At 43.3% G+C, this 23,414-nt stretch overlaps 1 protein-coding gene across 2 annotated transcripts in view; it reads right to left on the reverse strand.

The window, feature by feature from the left end:
* The window catches only part of BRWD3 (bromodomain and WD repeat domain containing 3), a 993,456-nt gene that overhangs the window by 798,224 nt on the left and 171,818 nt on the right, over positions 1-23,414 (reverse strand). For both annotated transcript variants that reach the window (XM_069212579.1, XM_069212580.1), the window contains exons 16-17: positions 7,710-7,838; positions 7,277-7,502 (exon numbers count right to left, since the gene is read on the reverse strand). In XM_069212579.1, the coding sequence (XP_069068680.1) occupies positions 7,277-7,502; positions 7,710-7,838 (355 nt within the window). The remainder of the gene's footprint in view (positions 1-7,276; positions 7,503-7,709; positions 7,839-23,414) is intronic.

The following is a 23,414-nucleotide window of genomic DNA, read 5'->3' on the forward strand; positions in this document are numbered from 1 at the left end:
GTGTAATAAGTAAGATAAGAAAACTTACCCAGTATGGGCATGTCTCAGTGTTTCAGTTAGAGGTGCTGCCATGCATGTTTCACAGCAAGTACTAATATGCCTGCTGATATCAAAAGACAAATTACTTCCCTTTGGTAACCAACTTTCTAGTACAAACTCACCCTTTGAATGTTCTCCAGGCATCAGACTGGACTCAGAAACTTTTGAGCAGAACTTCTGTGTGCTAGAGGGTGGTACTGTTTTGCTCTGCACTGCTGCTGTTCTGCTTCAGAAAGCACATGCAGGTGTCACTCTCACGCACTGATATTAGCTTGTTTGAAAGCTGTCCAGATTCTTAGTCTTGGGATCTTCTTACTGGGTAGAGCTCAAGTGACAGGGGAGGAAGGGACGGTCCATGAGGAATCTGCAGTTATTTAGAGTCATTAGCAGAAAGGGCATTACCAAAGGTAAGTAACTTGTTTTTCTGATGACAATTCCTCAACTTTTGAATAGGTACCAAAGAAGGAGCTGTTCAGAGGCAGGGCTCTGAATTGGCTCAATCCAAGAAGCACTGTAGAAGCAGACAAAATGGCCCTCTCAAAGAACGAGGCTGTTCAGACAACAGTGCTTTGTGAATGTATGAAGCGACATCCACAAAGCTCCCTGGCAAATGTCCAGAACGGGAACTACATATGCCAAAGCAGTGGTACCAGTTTGAATCTGATTAAATGAGTTGACAGACCTTCTAGAGGCTGCTTTTTCACCAATCAGTAACAGATCGTCATCCAGAGTACGATTCAACAGGATGGTTCTCTTCAACATGGCCCTGCCTTTTCCATTACAGTAAACGCAACAAAAAACTGATTGTATACCCAGTGTTCTTTGGTATGATCCATGTAAAAGTTCAGAGCTCTTTTGGGGTCCAACCAATGGAGTCTCTTCTCCTCCTTAAAGGGGTGAGAAGGAGAACAGAAGGCCAGCAGAGTGATGGTTTGACCGACATGGAAAGGTGTCACAACTTTTGGTAAGAAGGATGCTCATGTCAAAGAACTAGGTTGTCTGGGAAGAATGTGGTGTATGGTAAGTAAACACAGAGCCTGGAGCTCACTTACTCTCTGCACCGAGGTGATGGCGACGAGGAACACTGTCTCGAGGGTGAGGAACCACAAGGGACATCTGTGAAGATGATCATAGAGAGTACATATCAAATATTTGAGGACTAAGTTAAGGTCTCACTAAGGCACGATGAAAGGAGAGGGAGGAAATACATGTTGGAAACCTTTCATAAAATGAATTACAACCAGTGACTTAAATAATGAGGGCTGTGCCCAAGGTAAAACCTTGCCAGACAAGAGGCAAAACAAGTAACAGAATGTCAGATTATTTTGCCTGGAGGGGTCCAATCTGACGTGTGCTGCAGCAAGCTAAAAATCTGTTCCAACAACAGGCATATACTGTTTTTGTGGAAGGATGACTCGCTGTCAAGTTGACATCAACCACCTCTTGAGCAGGGTCGAAGGCATTCGGTTGTCGCTACTCATTGTCCATCTATGAAGGTGGCGATTATGAAGGCTCGTGCAGAGACCTACCTTGTTCCTGCAACAGCAGGTCCACCAAGAGGGGCAGCCTAATCAGAGGACACATGCTGAAGCCCAAGAGTCCTGGCTACCATAGTCTCCATGCCAAATCCAGGGCCACTAGGATGAATTGGGCCTGGTTGTTTCTGATCTACTTCACAACTCGGGCAGGAGTGGTACCTGTGGGAAGATGTACAAGAGTCCCGAGTTCTACTGTATGTGGAATGCGTCCCCTAGCTAGAAGTACATTAGAAACAACACATGCAGGACTGCTGACATTGTGCATTCAATGTGCTGGGGAATAGACTGAGCCAAGGTTCTCTCAATTGGCAGAAGAGACCTTGCGCCACCTCTTGGTGTTAACTACCACTCGTGACCCACTAGGCTTCGACAACAGAGATTTTTCCCTCTGGCATTCAAAGATCCTGCAGTTTGGGTTGGATTGTTTCCATGAGGAACAGGGTCAAGACTGATTTGCATATGGCTGGGTCCAAACTGGGATGGTGCTGTGGGCAAAAGAAACTACGGATTAATCCCAGATCTTTGCGACTAGGGGTGAATGTTCGCATTGTTCAGCATTCCATCCATTATATTTTCTTCTTCCTTTAAAGAAGAAGCGGTATCAAACTTGTCTCAGTGCCGGTGAGGGTCTTGTGGGCTGTGCTGCAGTCACATAGGAAGGGGTTATAGGAGGCAGGAGCTTCTTCAAAGCAGCACCAAGGGCAGAGCCCAATAAGGCTTGATGTCCGGTTCGTGTTGAGGTTGAAACCACCAAAAACACAAATTTCGCAGGTATGGGCCAACTCCTGGAGAGAAGTCCAGAGGGTAGCAGGCCCGCCCTGAAATTGTGCAGCACAATCAATTGTTAGTCCTCAACTCCAGCAGTATTTTCACATGGAGCCAAGAACTCCGGCTTGATCCTTTTCAGAATCAGCTCCCAACAATGAGTAAGAGACTGGTGTTAGGGAAAGTCACTGAGCCTTCAAACAATCCCAGGTGTATAACTGTTTCCTCGAGCAAGAGAAGGACTTTGTCCTCAGATACTTGAGGGACGATCCCTTGGGGGGGGATAGTTCCGTGTAACTTACCTGAGGGGTGGGAAAGTCACTGCTTTGGAATATCATAGCAGGTTCAACAAAAAAGAGTTTGGCTTTCTGCTCCTGATGGCCTTCAGGAGCATCGAAAAGCAAGAGTTGTACGCTGAGAGGTCATGGAACTTTACAAGGCAACATGTACAGATATTATGAGGATCCAATAAGGACATCTTATTACAAAATCGGCAGCAAAGCTTAAACCCTTACATCTTAGGAAGTGACATTTGACATAGTGGCAGTGAGCTGAGGAATTTTGTCAGTGAACCACCGCGAAGAGCTTCGAGGTGCAGAAAAACTGGAACTGATGCTAGCTTGCTGGCTGGTGCCATGTATATCTCTATGACTTCATATTTGGGACAGGCAAAATTATGACTGAAGTCATGTGTCACCATCAGGGGCTACAAGAGATCTATTAACAGGGGAAAATTATTCCAGATCCAGTGTGTTGTATGAAGGGTGTCCATAAGTTGTGAAATCTGTAAGAACTATACATCAGAAAAGAACAGCTGTGTTTTCCAAGTAATAAATAACAAACTGATCTAAGTGACAGAATTAATTTAAGCCACTGGCAATAATATGGGTTGCATTCCATTCTGTCGTTTTTCACCCATACAGGAACACAAGCAACCCTCTGTTTGCTGCCATAGAAGCACTAAGTGCAATATAAGTGCCCAGGCATGGTGGGTTTTGGTGCTCACTATGGTACAGAACTCAATCTATATATGACTGATGAGCCCTAAGTCAGCCGAAACCAGTCTGCCACTGCTGCGTGTCTGTCCAGAGGGCCTGGAGATTCAAACTGGACTGTGTCTATGAAAGCAGAGTCACAACTAATTTGTATATGGTTGGTCTCTGTCTAAAGTGGCACAATTGGTGAAAAATGATGCCCTTGGATGCAGCCATACGTAATTGCACATGGCTGAGATAAATTCAAGCATCCCTTCTAGAACCTTTGTTTTTTTGCAGTATCTTCCAACTAATACACTTAAACCCAGATTCCTGGAGGGTAATGATATTGCCAAATAGGTTTTTGTCAAATCTATCCATTTTTATGTTTTTTCTAATGGGTGGGAAGGAGGCAAGTGATAAAGGCTGATCAAAGGATGATCTTATTGCTAATACAACCACTTCAACCTCATAAAGCAGATGACTGAAGGAAGAAAATGTGCACTGTACTTCCACTCTACTCTAGATTTAATGATAAATGTGTACATTTACCACTAACAAAGTTGTTCTTATGCTTTTGAGTGTAAAGTTACTCAAAAGTGTAATCTAGCATGCATCCACCCCCTGTAACGGGTTGGAGCCAAATTTAGGAGTGAAAAGTTAGCCCTGCCAAAAAGGACCAGCACCACACATACTAAAATATCCTCCCATAAAAAATACTATAGGGTAGGGACCTAAAATAAAACCCCATAGTAAAATAATGATAAATTATATTCAATTTATCTAAAATAGTTAACAATATAACAATTTTTTATTTAGTGGAAAAAGTATCTTAAAATAAAATATTTTTTGTTTTATTTAACGTATATTAACTTTTTTCATTTAAAAAGTAATGCAAATGTTTTTTCTTCCTTAAAACAGAATTAACCTTTCAATTAATTTTATGGATAACTTTTAATACTTTGCTACACGCAGTAAAAATGTAATTTTATAACTTGGTGGGACTTTCATAATCTGACCTACATCAAAAATAATTTGAGTTTAATATAATATGAATTTAAAAATATATAATAATATATACAATTATTTTACAATAATAGTTAACACAAATATTTTGTTCTAATTTTAATAAAATATTTAAATATTCCCTATACCTTACTGTAGAGAAAGAAAATGATTGCACATTAGTTTTAAATGTTTCAGTTATTTATTTTTTAATGTAGAGCGAAATTAAGCTACAACACCACTAACATTACCATAGAATTAAATATTTAATTAATATATAATTACAATTATTTTTCTGAAGTCCAAATCAAACAAAAACCCACCTAGAGTAAAACATACATATTTTTGGGATGCATTACTAATTATTAAACGTGATTAGTAGAATAAATAGTCATTTGCTTTCACTAAAAGTTTCAGGGTACATTAATGATTAAATTCAGAAAAGGTTATTAAAATAAGCTACAATGTAATAAAAAAGGTTGAATTTTTAAATAGTTTTTTTTACATTTAATTAAAATGATTTATATTTTTAACTATTTTAACTATGTAACATTATTTCCTCATGTGTTTTATCCTTACTTTCAGAAAGTGTTAGAGTATTAGTGGTTGATCATGTGTGGCACTGGACGTACCCCAGCTCTGAACCTTTACAATTGTTTTGGATCCTTTTCAGCTGATGTAACCTTGATTGTAAAGTCTGTTAACAGGAATGAAGGTACTCTTCCATGAGTGGGTGCATGTCCCTCTATAAACATCTCACCAAGCCTCCCTTAACCCCTCCTTACTCCTTGATTCCCCCCCTTCAGTCATGAATATTCCTCACTATCCAGCCACGCCACACTATACTGCTCACATTTACTACTAAATCGTATACTGGTTTGTGTGGAGCTCTCCACACAAAAAAACATTGAGAGAAGCCAAGATGGAACTTAAGGCATAATTTCAGAGGTGGCTCAAAAAAACCTGACACCAGCATAAAATTATTCATTGATACAATTAGTCTGAAGAGCTTAAACAATTACCTAAATCACTGCTTGTGTAACACTTTTGGAATTGCTTGAATGTTAGCTGTCTGCAGCATTCATTCTAAAGGAGATCACCAGTTTGTTAGGTGAAAAGTATATTTTCAGTGACTGAATTGACTCAGCAAGAGAGTGACACCGTGCAATATGAAAAACGTTGTGTGGCAGCTGCAAGGTAAAGTGTGCTTGAATCGGGGTGGCTGCTCTACAGGCTGTGGACACTCAGTTTCTAGTGGTGCTGAGTAGCCAGCATTCTCTACATAATTTCCTACCTAGTAAGTAAGTAAAAGATCTGGAAGATCACGTTGGCCATCTCAATCAGGCAGTCCCCTCTGACTTCTCTTAGGTTAGGGAGGAGGTGGGATGCAGTCCATTCTTGAAGTCCTGAAGAATTGAGATATTCTTCACTTCAAGGAACCTCTCTACTACTGACATCTCAGTGCTGTTGATTTGTAAGACAATAAAGGCATCTTCAGAGGGTTCAGTTAATGGATTTACTTGATGCTAGAGACATAAACAATTTTCAATGCTGACTGACATCATAAACTTGTCACCAAAGGTGGACAACTGGATATGGTACATGAGCAGCCATTTGCTGAATTAGGTCCCGAGCAGGTAAACACTGATGAGAGAGAGTAACCCAGCATCTTACGTTAGAGGCAGAGACACACTTTAATACAAACCTGTCCTAGAATAGTCAAGCAACCCTTTTCCTCAGTGTCTTACGTCAAAGAGAAGTTAAGGAATTTATTGCACATTTGAGTCACATCCCGGAATTTAGGATAGACTAGATTCTCACCACTGTTCAACATTAGTGTCTTTGCTGGATTGCAGTCCTAGTTTCTTTGTGAATTCTAATACAATAATCTGTTGTGAAGGCTACGTATCTGCTTGTAGTGGGGACTGCTAAAACTGAACACAAAAATAGAAGGACTGACAACACTGTGTCAAAGTGTAAATCACAACTGCAGTTTTCCAGATGATCAGTAGCATTCTAGCTTGGTCAATAACCACCTTATGAACAGTAGGTGCTTGCCCAATTATATTTTTAGTTCAATGGGCCTTAGATGTCACACTCCTACCACCTAAAACACTACAATCTTACATTTTTGTTTCTGTTCTTGAAGGGAGAAGTATAATATGGTTTAACCAAGCAAGTCACCCCAGAAGGTATATATGTATGTATAGGGGTGGACAAAACATCTACCTTTAAGTGCTTGGTCTAGCCTGGCCCACACCAGAGTGCTACACTTCGGCAGGACTCCCAAGATGCTACCTGAAGTATCTGCTCTCTGTGGCAGTGACTTCCAGGCCACTGATGGGCTGCTTGGCCTATCTGGAGCCATCACTGTACACAACAAACCCCTGCCATCAATCCCGCTTTCTATGTATCTCTTGCCCTTTGTAACATATAACATACATTTTCTACATTGGACCATATGTTACAACACAGCTGACAGTCAAGGTCCTGCAGGACGTGGAAGAATACGAAAAAGGGCAATGGTCCATAAACTGTGTGAATGAGGGCTTTCTGTTGGCTTGCATATGGTTCAGCTAGTGCAGAAAAATTACATTGGCTTACATACATGAGCTTTCTACTCCATCACTAAGCAATGAAGTGGCATGGTTGAAAGTGTGGAAAGGGGATAGAAAACCCTATACCAGATATCACCATAGCAGAAATCCCTAACAATGTGCCAACAATATGTCAGCAAGCTTAGGGCACCAGGGAGTGATATCAAAGGCATCTTTATGGCCGGGTATTTGGAAAGTAATTAAATAAGCCATTCTGTAGCTCTACATCATCAGCATTGTAGCAGATTCAGGGTAGCTTGCTAATTCCTCGATCAATTCCTAGAAAAAAACATCAACAGCTTTTTGACTTCAACATTTTAAAAAGAGCATGAATGCAAAAACAATCTTTGATCAATACCATTGGAAACATATCCAAGCTGAGGGATGAGCTGTTCATCTTTGCAGTTCTCTCTACCAGGTACCAGTCTTTGGAATTTAGTAGAATGAGGATTTCCATCAACATCCACCAGGAAGGGAGGAGGCATCAAATGTGGGGCTTGTTGGGTTTGTTCATCCAGGACAAAGTTATAAGCATCACGGATAAGTGGCCGGTAATCTGTGTGGAAGAACATTTGATCTGGAATCTACAAAAAAATTATGTGTACAAAAATGTATTTTTAGTGATTGCTTTTAAACCTGTTTTGCCATAGCTATTTGTTATTTGTACTATCCTTAGTTGAGGGATGACAGCATATGTGACATCAGCAAATATTAATATTAACAGTCATGTTATAATTAGCATACGGAACAAACAAATATCTGCTCATGTAAGACACAAAAGGTTCACTGACTTTTTCATAAGGGTTACTGCAGCCAAAACCAAACAGCAGCAGATGTCCATGAGAATCAGTGCAGACAAAGTGTTGCCCATCTGGTGAGAACTTGCAATCAAAGACTGCACCATGACCTTGACCTTCAATCTGTAAGATCCGAAAAAGTAACAGGTAAACTAAAAACTAGAGAAACATTAACTTGTATATAAAATAAAAAGTCAGTTAGGTTGGCTTATTGCCACATTTTCTCTCAAACACTGTTCCTGTATAAGATTTATTAAGACTTTGACAAGGCTGAAAGGAAACTGAAGTAACCAAATAGCGCTGAGATACATCATTGATCAAATCAAAGTTCATCGTTAACCACTAAACATAAAATCCAGATGCTTTTGTAGTAGGTACATATCATTAAAGATAATACACAAACTAGGCAAAGAGGATTACATAACTAAAAAACACATGATTACTGTAGGAAGCTTGATCTCTCTATAGTGCACTAAAATAAAGTACACTGTGTAGAGACTCCAGTGGATCCCCATTTGGTACTGCAGAGGCAAAAGCAGATAGGACCAATGCTATCTTTGTGGTGGTGTGGGTGAGCACTTAGGCTTATCAGAGGGTACTGCTAAGCATGTGTAGTAGAGGCAATAAACGAGACACACACTCAAAGATTAGATCTGAGACCAATTTAGAAAAATAACTGTTCTTTTTATATACGTTTCAAACCCAAGAACTTCGTAATCAGGTAATTAGACGTTTAAGCATAAATACTTTGCAGATTCAGAAACAGACAGTGCAATTTTCAGAGTTCTCTCAATGTTATCCTAGGGAGGAAAAACAATGTTCAACAAAAACAGGGTTAACAACGACTTACAAAGTCAATCGCAGGGAGTTATGGTAAGTACTGGGCACTAACCAGAACCACACCAACAGGTCACACCGAGCAGCACATGGGCGGCCGGGTGCAGAGGTGCAGGAAGGTGTCTGGAGCGAAATAACTTCCTATGAGAGTTTGACCCAGTGACAAACAGGCTGCAGGCTCTGGCTAAGAAGCCAGTCGGGGACAGCAAACAGGAAGGTAGTAGACCTGGGGGGCTCAAGGACGCAGGTGCACCTTTGGTCCTCTTCTCTTGTGCCCAGGGGCGACGGCTATAGGGTGTCTTTAGGAGAAAGGTTTTCATTTGCTGGATCACTCGTGGTCAGTGGGTCCTGTGTGTTCAGGCTGCAGGCAGCGTCTGGGAGTCCAGCAGGGGTGGACTCAAGGTGGACTTGAGCTCTTAGGGGCTTAGGGTAATCATTGGCACCGGTGACCCACCTCAGCTGGGGGTCAGTAGTCACGGGTACAGTGGTTGCTTTAGCGGTCGGATTTTCTCTCTCCACAAGCTTGTGGGAGAGGGGGGCTGCGTGCAAATGCTGCAGGCATCTCGGGTCAGTCCAAGATGGGTGAGACCACACTGGACTTGGTCTCTGGGCAGCTGGAGACCTGTGCTGGCACCATCAATTGGCTTCATCTCGGGTCATGGACGTCCGTGCAGTGGTCACTTCTGGTGTCAGGTTTCCGGGGTTCCAGCAGCTGCAGAGTCCTTTCCTTTGAGTTTCTTGTTTTAAGGCAAGTCAGATGCCCACAGGAGACTTGAGTCTTTATTGAAGACTGGACAAGTTGGCTTCTGTGCAGGATCCTTCACGGTCAGCAGGCAGGCCGGAGAGACTGGGTCCAGGTCAGCTGCTTCTTCTTTTCCTATTCTGCGGGTGCAACTCTTCTTTGTCCGGGTCTTCTTAGGTTGTCGAAATCTAAGTTCTAGGGTTCAGGGGTGCCACCTAAATAATCAATTTAGGGGTGTTGCAGAGAGTGCCAGGCGGCAGCTAACAGGCTGACCACTTTTAGGGTGACTACACCCTTCCTATGACCACTTCTGCTTGGAAGTGGGCATAACCCTAGACCCTCCTGGCCTAATTCCTTCCAAACAAGATGGAGAAGTTTGAAATGTAGAGTCCACTTCAGCTTGTCCGCCTTAAGGTTGGGATGGAATGAAGTGGGCACTCCTCCTAATTTAATTTTCCCACCTGTGCTGCCATCAAAAGTGGGGTCAGGGCAGAGGGGTTGGTCATCTCAGCCATTTGGAAAGACCTGGGTCGCATTACAAAGGTTGTAAGGCCTCTGAAGCTCCCAGTCAGGAAATGTCCATCCTGCTTGGGAGAGAAGGTCACACCTCTGCCCAGTGAGGCTTTGTCTCAGGCCCTCAAGAGCACTGGCTCTCACCTTGGAGGGCCAGAAATGAGTCTGTGGTGGCTGAACTGGTCAGAACCAGGATCTAAGGTGCCAGCTGTCTGTATTTATTGATAAATCCATCACTGAGGTCACTGAGGGTTTATTATTCTGAAATGTTTGATACCAAACATACCAGGATTCATAGAAGCCATCATCTAGTTGGGGAACACGTAATGACCAGTGTCCAGCACATGCAGTTAAATGGGCTTCCCTGTGCACTTTCTATGTTTCCACAGAGACATAGCAGGGGCATATCTGCTCATGCATATATGCCTTCACATGTGACCTGGATGTACCCTGCCTTAGGGGTGACTAACACCTAGTACATGCAGCGATAAGGGACTTGGCACACAGGGTTTGTACCAGGTCTTGTTTTCAATTTAGTCTGCACCAACACATTCAGCCTGCAATGGCAGCACTTGTGAGTCTAGAGAGGGGTATCTGGGCGTGCCCCAACCAGTGCTGCAGCCCTCAGAGACCTTCCTTAGTACCCTTGGCCCTAGGTACCAGAGGTACCATTTACTAGGGACTTACGGTGGTAGGTGAAGAGTTTGCCAATAATGCAAAACAACTGTGCAGTTTTGGGAACAGAGATCTGGCACTGGGGGCGTGGTCAGCACGGACCCAGTGTACTAATAGTCAAAGCCACATCAGAAACCAGGCAAAAAAGGGGTTGCTAACCATGTTAAAAAGGGTGCTTTAGTACAATTACATATAATTATTCACTGTATGTGTTGACAGAAGGTGGTAGTACATAGCAAATGTCCTTTTTTGACAGTCTTTTTTGGTTTCTGCTCTGTGCAACATTATCCACTGAAAAAAAGCTTCACTGCAGTTAGTGCTCTCCTGTGAAAGCTTAGTTGGCGCAATGGAAGTATCACTAGCCTGTGCTGGAGCAGAAGAGTAGTTCCAAGCAAGAGTCCCTGAGGACTCCTTTCTGCGGCAAGTGCACAAGTTTGATTTTCATACCGTCCACGAGTTCCCGCCATCAGCAATCACTGAAATGCTATAAGGATCCATTTCATCTGACCCTCATCTAGTGCTGTCAGTGCTGATATCTTCTATTCAAGGTGGTCTCAGATCGCTTAGTGGAAAAGTCAGTAAAAGAATAAAACTTTTCATCAATGTCCTATTCCAGTTTCGTCGTACATATAAATGCTTTCCTGGGGAGTTATGATGCAAGCTCTAACGAAAGCTCAGGAGGCTGATATGCCATGATAGATATACCAATTTCTGCACTGAGCTAGTTTGAGAATGCAATGCTTTCGAGTTGCCGGGTTGAAGTGGCCTGTTGCAACGGGTGGGATAGTGGACAGCCAAATTATGGAAGGCATGCAACTGGAAGTTCTCCTCGATGGACGGGCAGGCGGATGACTGGGAGCTTGGGGGAGGGGTACTTTTTTTTTACTCATTTTGGCAGAATGCTTTTCTATCATACTGGTCTGTGATGTTTGCTATTACGTTCAGATACCAGGTATGTTTTAACGTATTGCTACTGATATGGCTGGGACGAAAGCCAGACATACTATAATTGTCATATGTTCTAACATTCTATACATACTTTCATGCTTATTGAAATGCCAATAATTTTTTATTTTTTTTAAAGTAACCTTTAACTGTAGCCACTGCCATGCCCTGGTTGGCTAATGAAAGACAGAATAACAGTATGTCAGCTAACTGTGCCTGTAGTGGTTGTATGTTATGGGAAGAACACCAAACATCTCCCTAAGACTTGCATACCTGGTTTTGGTGGAGGGACGCTTGACTGCCAAGATGACTCCCAACTTCTTTCGAGAGAAGATTGAAAGCCATGAACTGTCGCTGCTCATTCTCTACACATGGAGGTGCAGTTTGTGCAGGCTTGGGTGGCGGACCCGGCCCTGCTGTAGCAATAGGAGATCCTCTAGAAGGGGAAGGATCGGAAGATAAACGCCAATGGCCAGATGTTCTAGGTACCACACTGGAGGAAAGTACATTATTATGTGGTGTGGTTGTGAGACCTCTCCAATTAATAATGGCACAATCTCTATCAGGTCCAGTTAGGATTCTTTAATAAATCCTTTAGCTCAGTCCTGGGTAGCTGTGGCACAGAGCAGTCAGGCTTAGCTAAAAAGGAACATGTGTAAAGCATTTTGAAGCATTAAAACAGGTGAATAAGACACACCACAATTAAAACGATAGCCAATTTATTAAAATAGAGTGTCGTTTTCCATTAAATTACGCACCAAAATGACAAATACACTTTTGAAGGGAACTAGAGAAATGGTTTTAAAAAGGCAAGTGCATTCTTTACTGTGCCAATAAACCTTTGCAACTGGCACTGTGGTTCCTGAGGCAAAGGGATAGTACAACTACCAATGTACAACTACCAATCCTCTCCTAGACTGGCCATAGTGGGTTAGAAGCCAGTTACGGGGACCACTTAGGTCCTGGGAGAGAGTTACCTGTCGGGTCCAACGGTCTCGAAGCCCTCACAGAAGATTTCACCAGGATCGCGGTTTCAGCAAATTTGTCCTGATGGTAGATATAAAGGATGCTGAGAAAAGGTTAGGGATGCTTAAGATTTGAGCTCTGTGGAAAAGATGCCCTGAGTATTCCTGGGGTAGCCCGGGGTCCATGAACCTGTCAGGATTGCCTCCAGCTTCAGAATTTGATTTCCCACAATGCCCTAGTGAGGTCCAGTGTGGGTTCAGTTGCCACTGGTCGACTTGTCTCAGTTTACAGCAGCTTCCCACAAGTGAGTGTCTTTCTTGCAGCAGGACCAGAATCGTTACCGATGATGGCTACCAGTTCCACCGACTTAAGGACACCTCAGCCACCTGAGGACTCGTTCTCCCAGCAAGCACTTTGGCAACCAGCAGTAGGCAGGTGATCCGGGGCAGCTGGGCTCTCAAGAGCAAGTTTCCTTTAGCTTTAGTGTTCTTGGTGCTGAACATGAGGGCTTCCCACCTAGCCCTTGGAGCCAATTCCTCTGTCCTGACACATGTTGATTTGTTTTCCACAAATGGCCACTGCAAGGTCTGATCTCTCTGTGAGCCCCTCAGGTTAGCAGTTGCAGTCCAGTCCCTGGTGCAGCCTCTCTTTGTGGGGTCCAGGTAGCAGCAGGGCAGTCTTCCTTCAGTTCAGTTCTGGGCACAAGTGGAGCTCTTATTCCATGAGTGGGCACACCAAGCATGAGTCTCTTTGCCAGTCCATTGAGTTCAGCAGGTCTAGTCCTTCCTTGGTGAAACCTTTCTTTGCAGGCTTCTCTTGTCAGTCCAGCAGTGGTCTGAGGACTGTGGGGCTGGGATGCCACTTTTATGCTATTGTCTCATTTGTGAGTGGGGAGGAATCACTAGCCAATGGGGTAACAGTTGCCAGTCAGCTACCCTTCCCACTTTACGCAACTTCCTAGGGATTTAACCCTGAAGCAATCCCAGGATACACCTCTCTATCCTAAACCAAGATGGTGCAAGCCTTCTTCCACTGTGAGGAGCCATGGGCACACCTTGGGGTGTTAACAGCATAAAAAGCTGCCACTCCTGGAATACAGGTTCTGCAACAGGTTTTCACACTTTATTGCAGGGGGGACAGTATGTTTCGTATGCCTGCTGCCGGTAAACAGCAAAGGCTACAGAATGTTTGGCCAATGAAATGGTTACTATCTAAAGTCACCTTTCTATTAAAAGATACCTTAAATCAAATTTCCAAAATGAGTTGGGCTTAATGTAAAGATTTATTTCATACCTTGGAGTAATTCCTTTGGTGGTCCCACATGGAAGCAAGCACTTAGCGTGGTGGCTAGTTAAACTCCAGGGTAGCCAGTGGGACCACCGGCCCTGCTACAGTGAAAAAAGCAATTTTGTGATTTTACAATCAGGGTATGTTAAATATAAAATAAACATGCCCTTTCTTTTAATATAAGCATGCTACAAGCTTCGGCAATGCCAATAGGTCTCAGCAATGCAAGAGTTATTCTCACTGTCATTGTCTTTTAGCCATTTATGCACACATTTTCATACCAAATATACACTTTTCAATGTTGGTATACGCACACTAATTCAACCAAACAAAAGTGTTGTAATATTGTTATATTATTGTTATAAACCCATGTAATATAGTATGTATTCAAGTTATGTCGACTATCCTTCCTACCAGCAATATAATCTTATTTATTATAAGACTATTCCTTTTATAATTATAATTACTTCTGTTGGTAAGGTGGTGCGCTCCTAGGCTCTCCTCTGGAATGTTGGACAATGGTATAACCAGGAGTGCAACTTAGAATGTTGATGAAGAGAGCCGAGTGGAGAGTTAGGATGTCAGCAGATGAGGTGTTATGCAAGGAGTCTGTTCAATAAACCTGTTAACTACCACTACGAGTTGCAAGTTATTACAGACAAAAGTGGCGACGAGGATGTTATCTGCGCAGGGGCAGTGAAGACTCCTTGCAACTGATCAATTCAGCACCTCAGAGAGACGCTATAGTTCTGCTTGTGTACTACAAGGAAGGTGCGGCCGAAGTAAGCGCCTTAATTGACTGCTTGTTGTGTTGCTACAGCTAGGAAGGCTCTCGGACAAGGCAGACCTATACGGGTACGTGTGTACCAGAGGGAACATCGGAAGCATCATAAGTAGAGAGCGCTTAGTCTCTTACCGTACTTTCATGTTCTGAGCGTATGAGTTTGAGGATGCGCTACAGCAGCCGATTGACATAAGGAGTGCAGTAGCAGTGCGCGCCTGGTGAAAATACAAAAGTCTGTGAAATTGGCAGAGAGTACTGTGCTCCACACACCATGAGGAAGGTGTGGCGCGGGAGCGTTGTGGAAGGCTCCCTCAGAGCGTTGTGAGAACTCTTCCAGAGCGGTACTGTTAGCGCGGCGCGGGAGCATGTGAAAGGTTCCCCCTCAGAGCTTACCGGTAGCGTGATCCCCGGGACATCGCGCTAAGCTCTCCCGAGCGTTACAGGCAGTGCAGCGTGGAAGCACTGCGGGAAGCTCTCTCTCAGAGCGTCACTGACAGCGCACTCCCCGGTTAGGAAAAGTGCTAACAGCGACAGCGGAGCCCAGAGCTTACCTGGGTGCGAAGTGCCGGGATTCCAGCAGCGACTGTGTACCGCGGAAAAGCAGCGAGAGGAACTCGCTCCCCGTCAAGGGAAACGGAACATCGCAACCTGACATACTTCAAAATAAGAGCCCCAACTGTGTGGAACTGGTGATACGTCTTCAAAATAAGGGCATTAGGAGGTTTTCCATTACTTCCTAGTGACTGAAATGACAGTATCAAGAGAGTGTGTCCAGAGATAAGGAGTGGGGTCCTGCACCCTTTATGTATCGTGTCCCACATCTAAGGTTGTAAATAACTGTTTAACACCATATGAATGGTGAAGAGTTAGGCATATTGATGGTAAAATAGTACATGCATAAGTCGTAATTTTACATCTAAGGTTGTAAATAACTGTATAATACCATATGAATGATGAAGATTTAGGCATATTGATGGGAAAATAGTACATGCATAAGTCGTAATTTTACAGAAGTTGTACATTAAGGGGTTGTGTGCATAACCCATACAGGTAAGGTCACTATAATATAGAGTGACAACTATCTACAAAGGGAATGGCAGCGGCAGGAAGGGCCCAACCTCCCCCGTTCTTGAATGAAATAGGTGAACCGAACTTACCCTGGAAAGAGTGGTCAAAATTGTTTGAATCTTATTTGATTGCTATAGGAGGGGAAAAGTTCACGGCACTAAGGAAACAACACATACTGTTACATAATTTAGGAATACAGGGAAGGAAAGTTTATGAGAACCTGACTGATGCAGAAGACGAAGGAGAAGATGGAGGGGAAAATTTTGATGTTTTCCAGCAAACACTCAACAAGTTGGAAAGCCATTTCGGTCACAAAGTTAATATAGTACTAGAAAGACAGATTTTTTTAGTAGAGTACAGGGCCAGGATGAAAAGGTAGCCACCTATATTGCTTCTCTGCGAGGGCTGGCCCATACGTGTGAATTCGAGGAATTGGAGGATTCATTGATTCGGGACCAGTTGGTGAGGTGTACAAATAATCCACGGGTGCAAGAGAAGCTCCTCACACATAACCCCTCTCTAAAGGAAGCTGTAGACATTGCAAGGAGCATCGAGCACACAGATGAATGTATGAGAGAGATCAAAAACACTCCAGAGGCAGAAGGGGTGAAGGAGAGAAAAAGTTGTACTAAACAGGAAGAGGGGGCGGTTAACAAGGAGGAGGACTCTGTGTTACTAGCCACTTCAATAAGGAAAAATCCAACTGAAGAAATAAAAGGTAAATGTTTTAGATGCGGGAACCACAAACACCTTGCTAATAGTCCTTTTTGTCCAGCTCGCAACTGCCTGTGCAGAAAATGCGGAGCCAAACGGCATTACGCGCGTGTATGTAAAAATGATAGAAATACTAAGAAAATGGTAAATGGAGTGGAAGAACTCACCGATTTGGGCAATAAGTTTATTCTTCAAGTCAAGGAAAAACACAGTAAGGAACCCCCCAATATCACTTATCCTTTGTGTGACATTAAACTAGATGGAATTTGTGTGATGGCATACGCTGATCCTTGCTCACCATTTACCTTCATGAATTACCGAACCTTTGTAAACAAAGTCCAAAACCAAGGGTACAAATTGAGTCCTGCCAATATAAAGCCTGGGGGGGTACAACAATGATCCCATACCTCTTAAGGGAATGTTAGAACTAAGCATTGCATTCAAAGATCGGCACACCAAAGGAATGGTATACATCACAGAGAAAGGGCCCAATTTATTGGGATGGAGACACCAAAGAGATCTAGGGATCAAACTGGATCCTAATAGCAAGGAACAAGTATTGTTAGTGGATATGCAAAAATGTAATGAAAGAATATGTGAGGAATTACCAAAACTGTTTGAGGATAGACTGGGGTTGTTGAAAAACTATCAACACAAAATTAAACTTAGGGAAAATGCAACACAAGTCGTACACAAAGTCCGATCCATACCGTACCTAATGAGGGAGCCCCCGAAGGAAGAGTTAGATAAACTAGTTAAATCTGGTGTCATAGAACCCATTGAAAGTTCCTTGTGGCTAGCACCTGTAGTGGTCACTAGGAAACCTAATGGCAGAGGCATACGCTTATGTGTGGATTTGAGGGACTTGAATGCTAATATATGGGTAGATAGGTTCCCCTTACCCAAAATAAATGAAATGGTGAGCATGTTAGGGTCAGCTAAATATTTTTAGCGTAATTGATCTATCATCTGCATACCACCAAGTGGAGTGGCACCCAGCGTCATGTTAGCTCACGTCCTTTATCACTCCATTTGGGGCTTTTAGATATCGCAGGATGCCCTTTGGTCTCGCTTCGGCGAGGTAAGTAAGTAAGGAAGTAAGGGCCTCTGAGGAGGGCTATGTGCACATAAAGTGTGCATGTCATTTTGTCCAGCCGTGTTCAGCCGGCCAAAAAGACATGTGCACTTTGCATGTTCTCTACCGGGCTGTATAGCACGGCCGGATAGAGAACATACACAGGCTCCCATTGTCAGTCTGAGTGGCGAAGCAAGCAGGTCAGACCAATCATGATGCTGCTTTCAGCAGCGTCATTATTGGCTTGGAGCCTGTGCAGACGGGAGGAGGAAGAGTGCAGAGGGGAGACGAACGTGTGTCCCCTCTAAGGTAAGTGTTTAAAAAAAAAAAAAATGATTTCTTTTATTAACCCCTCTCCCCCCCAGCCCTTTGCGCTCTGTCCCGCTTGCCACCCCTGTTCGGTGGCAGCCGCCACTGGGACGCAGCAGGGCTGGAGACTCTAGAATGAGACCTATACAAGTCTCTGAAATCAAAACGGAAAAATATGAAACCACACCAGATGGTTTCCCAGTCTTCTTAAATAAAATTCACCTTTTCTGGCCACATATAGACGCGTTGGGTTGAATGTGTGGAAGCCTGCATTTGAGGAGCCCTCAAATAAACACCACATATCGTGGTCATGCCCATTTGTGGAACCAGTCCTACCTGGCTCCAGTGTCAACATTTACAAGCTTGGTTATTTGTTATGGGAAGGGTGGACGTGGTGAGGTTAAGATGGGTGACTATCTGCTCACTGGCTACTTTGCATACGCTTAGAAACGTAAGGTTAACTTCTGGGCTAATGCTTGTAATCCTCAATAAATACCCTTTGAATTTGGAATCAGAGAAAGAGTGTCTGAACAGCAACATGACGCCAATGTAAGAGTTAAGGTAAATAGTAATTTGTTAGATTTCCAGTCATTTCTACTACCTACAGAAGTGAGGACAGAAACTCAAACATGACAAGCACACTGAAGCTCCATACAAATCCAGAGTTTAACTTTTTCTTTATTAGGGATCTTACTTTTTGGTTAAAGGACCTTGGTACACCAACTGGGTTTTGAGAGACAGCCCACCACTGTAGGAAGGAGTACTTCAAATACTACTAGAGGTTGCTAAATGTCTTCTTACAAGTGTAACAGTTAGATTAGAATGATTATGGCGCCCAACCCAGCTAGTGAAAGGATGGCACCACAGCTTCCACCTGGGTGCCTTTTTGAAGTCTCCCTGAATACTGCCATCTACCTTACTTTTGGTAATTTCGTGAAAATTAGCTTTTGGGCATAGTACTATTTGCTAGTGGAAACATATGAATCACCATATCTAAGCTAGCAACAAAGCTAGCTAGTCAGCTCAGGAATAGAATGCAAAGGAAGAGGAATTCCACAAGTGACCAGACTCCTTTTTTCCAAGGCAATGTTCCAAAGCTTTTCAATATACATTCACTACAGTACTTTAGTTGGTTTTCTCTGCTGTAGCAGTGACATAACAGAACCAGGAGCACAAAAGTCAACCCCTGGCAGATGGGGAGTTGGCCTACAAGGATCGCAGAAATCAGGGTTTCCGCCACCATGATGAAGGACCATTAGCCCTAATGAGAGATCCCCATCTGCAGTTATCTCTAAGCTCTGAAATTAGCTGCTATTGTGGGGGATCTCTTCACCACAGTGAAGGTTTGCCTACCAGGTGCCATATTTAAAGTTCCCGCTCAGCAAATTTGTTTAGTAATTAGAAAATAAACCCATAAAACAGCAGTTTATTATCACAATATAGAAAAACAGATCTGATATGCAGGAAGATATCTCCAGCTGTTTTTTGCTGGGGGTGGGAGGGGACTGATTGCACATTTTCCCTGTCCATGAGGACATAAGCAAAAAAAATGAGGAAATCTGACCTAACCATAACTACAGTGGTTCCTCAATAGGGCGGCGAGCCTCTGATTTTGACCTAGAGGCCCACTGGTGAATGTCAGAAGTTTAAACTGGAGGAACCTGCAGATGATTTACCACTGTAAACCTGGCACTTACCCAATTTAAAACTGAAGGGGAGGATTAGGAAGAGGGGACAGCAAGTTTCATGGGGAGGAACAGTTGAAAAGTTATAGCAGCCTTCCTGCTTGCCACATTCTAAATCAGGCAAACAGATGCTACCATGATAGTGGCTCTCTTGCTACAGACTGAAAAACAGAGAACCCGCTGAAACAGGACATCCAATACAAAACTTAAGATGTTCTGCTGCAAAACACTGAACATTTGCAACACTATTTGGGGTTCCAAATTGGTTCCTTTAAATCCATCTCAAGACAGCCTTTTTCATCAGTTTCAAACTCCTTTATCTACACACCTTTACTAAGATGCATATGACTGAATGGATAAACACAGATACAAGTTTAATTCCCAGACCCCATCTATATTCTATGGTCTCTAAACTAGTTAGCTAATTCTCCAACTAAATCTGTCAGCCTAGAAGTTGAACAAATTGGCTAAAAGAATAGGATTTTTACACAAATTGAATATCATAAGAAACAAAGAAAAACGATACAACCCCTCTGGTGCACATCTATGAACCTCTCCACCCTTCAAAGAGATCTGGTCAAAATGTTGAACTTCTTCCAAGAAGTCCTCCTGGATGAAACTAACAGCCTTTACTTTGATGGTAAAGCAAGCTGACATTTAGGCAAGCATGGAGCCCCTCAGGTGGTATTGCGTTTATCGTGACAAATTCCCCCTCTCCAAAAGACTTGAACAATCCAGTTTACATGCTCAGACCCAGCTTCCTCTGCTGTGCATTCCTTTGGTTCTGAGGGCTTTTTAGCCCTCCTTTTGAGACCGTGGAAGCTAGATCACTTAGGATTTTAAAAGCAAATGTGTTATTCCTAGAGACACTTGTGTCAGCTTGATAATTCAGTGAACTGGTGCACATATGAGGTTTCTCTCAGAAAGGCTATATCTCCATTCCTCTGTTTTGTTGTTTACCAGGTGAATGCTTTTTTAAGGAGGAGCAGAAGTTACATGGTTGGATGTGGGTTATTAAGTTTAGACACGTTTGTATTAGTTCAGGGCTGAAGGAAATGGTGAGTTCTTCTGCTGAAAAAAACCGGAGAAATTACAATGTTCTACAAACAAAAACAGTTGGAGATTCTGGCTTTGATTAGTGGTTGCTCAAACAGTGGTAATACTGTGAATGTCTATCAGTAATCTTTATTTCAACCATTCCAATTCTTCACAATACTTGGCAAACTCAGATCGCAGGTTGCCCCCCTCCCAATCATCTATGACAGTACACTAACTCTAGAGACTACTTCTTTGAGAGATAACAAAGGAAAGTACAGATACATTGTAAGGCCAATGTATTGTGTACAACACAGACGGAGAGAGAGGTCTTTAAAAAGATCATGAGCAAACAATGAACACCCACCCTGCTTGATTTTCTGAAATGTAATTTTCGTTCAGCCCTGCCCCACCCCACCCCACTTTATTGCGTCCCTTTGGACTACTCACATTGGTTTGTGACTCTGGTAGTGCACTAGGTCCTTGCTAACCAGGCCCCAGTGTCAATGTTATTTTCCTAAAAGTTAGACATATGTCTAATTGTAACCCGATTGGCAAGGACTTAGCACCCATATAAGCCCCTAGCAAATGGTACCCCTGGTACCTAGGGCCTGGATGCTAAATATGGTCCCTAAGGGCTGCAGTATGTATTATACCACCATAAGAGACCCACACTCAAACACATGTAGAATGCCACTGCAGAATGGCTGAAATGGTGCAAGCCATTTTGAAAGCACAACATTGCACACACTATGAGTGCAATGCTCATATCCACTGCATGCAAAATATGTAAGTCACCCCCAAAGCAGGCCTTGGAGCCCTACGGCAGGGTGCATTATATTACATGTGAGGGCACATCTGCATGAGCAGATGAGCCCGTGATGTCTAGTTCCACTGTGTAAGGAAATGCCTCCTTGGCATGGTTACCCCCTGACTTTTTGCCTTTGCTGATGCTAAGTTTTGATTTGAAAGTGTGCTGAGGCCTGCTAACCAGGCCCCATCACCAGTGTTCTTTCCCTAATCTGTACTTTTGTTTCCACAATTGGCATACCCTGGCATCCAGGTAAGTCCCTTGTAACTGGTACCCCTGGTACCAGGGGCCCTGATGCCAGGGAAGGTCTCTAAGGGCTGCAGCATATCTTATGCCACCCTGGGGACCCCTCACTCAGCACAGACACACTACTTGCCAGCTTGTGTGTGCTAGTGGGGATAAAAAGACTAAGCCGACATGGCACTCCCCTCAGGGTGCCATGCCAACCTCACACTGCCTACAGGTATAGATAAGTCACCCCTCTAGCAGACCTTACAGCCCTAAGGCAGGGTGCACTATACCATAGGTGAGGGCATCAGTGCATGAGCACTATGCCCCTACAGTGTCTAAGCAAAACCTTAGACATTGTAAGTGCAGGTTAGCCATAAGAGTACAGGGAGTGCAGAATTATTAGGCAAATGAGTATTTTGACCACATCATCCTCTTTATGCATGTTGTCTTACTCCAAGCTGTATAGGCTCGAAAGCCTACTACCAATTAAGCATATTAGGTGATGTGCATCTCTGTAATGAGAAGGGGTGTGGTCTAATGACATCACCACCCTATATCAGGTGTGCATAATTATTAGGCAACTTCCTTTCCTTTGGCAAAATGGGTCAAAAGAAGGACTTGACAGGCTCAGAAAAGTCAAAAATAGTGAGATATCTTGCAGAGGGATGCAGCACTCTTAAAATTGCAAAGCTTCTGAAGCGTGATCATCGAACAATCAAGCGTTTCATTCAAAATAGTCAACAGGGTCGCAAGAAGCGTGTGGAAAAACCAAGGCGCAAAATAACTGCCCATGAACTGAGAAAAGTCAAGCGTGCAGCTGCCACGATGCCACTTGCCACCAGTTTGGCCATATTTCAGAGCTGCAACATCACTGGAGTGCCCAAAAGCACAAGGTGTGCAATACTCAGAGACATGGCCAAGGTAAGAAAGGCTGAAAGACGACCACCACTGAACAAGACACACAAGCTGAAACGTCAAGACTGGGCCAAGAAATATCTCAAGACTGATTTTCTAAGGTTTTATGGACTGATGAAATGAGAGTGAGTCTTGATGGGCCAGATGGATGGGCCCGTGGCTGGATTGGTAAAGGGCAGAGAGCTCCAGTCCGACTCAGACGCCAGCAAGGTGGAGGTGGAGTACTGGTTTGGGCTGGTATCATCAAAGATGAGCTTGTGGGGCCTTTTCGGGTTGAGGATGGAGTCAAGCTCAACTCCCAGTCCTACTGCCAGTTCCTGGTAGACACCTTCTTCAAGCAGTGGTACAGGAAGAAGTCTGCATCCTTCAAGAAAAACATGATTTTCATGCAGGACAATGCTCCATCACACGCGTCCAAGTACTCCACAGCGTGGCTGGTAAGAAAGGGTATAAAAGAAGGAAATCTAATGACATGGCCTCCTTGTTCACCTGATCTGAACCCCATTGAGAACCTGTGGTCCATCATCAAATGTGAGATTTACAAGGAGGGAAAACAGTACACCTCTCTGAACAGTGTCTGGGAGGCTGTGGTTGCTGCTGCACGCAATGTTGATGGTGAACAGATCAAAACACTGACAGAATCCATGGATGGCAGGCTTTTGAGTGTCCTTGCAAAGAAAGGTGGCTATATTGGTCACTGATTTGTTTTTGTTTTGTTTTTGAATGTCAGACATGTATATTTGTGAATGTTGAGATGTTATATTGGTTTCACTGGTAATAATAAATAATTGAAATGGGTATATATTTGTTTTTTGTTAAGTTGCCTAATAATTATGCACAGTAATAGTCACCTGCACACACAGATATCCCCCTAACATAGCTAAAACTAAAAACAAACTAAAAACTACTTCCAAAAATATTCAGCTTTGATATTAATGAGTTTTTTGGGTTCATTGAGAACATGGTTGTTGTTCAATAATAAAATTAATCCTCAAAAATACAACTTGCCTAATAATTCTGCACTCCCTGTATATGGTCTGGGAGTCTGTCATGTACGAACTCCACAGCACCATAATGGCTACACTGAAAACTGTGAAGTTTGGTATC

The sequence above is a fragment of the Pleurodeles waltl genome, chromosome 2_1, assembly GCF_031143425.1.
Source record: "Pleurodeles waltl isolate 20211129_DDA chromosome 2_1, aPleWal1.hap1.20221129, whole genome shotgun sequence".
Taxonomy (NCBI): Eukaryota; Metazoa; Chordata; class Amphibia; order Caudata; family Salamandridae; genus Pleurodeles; species Pleurodeles waltl.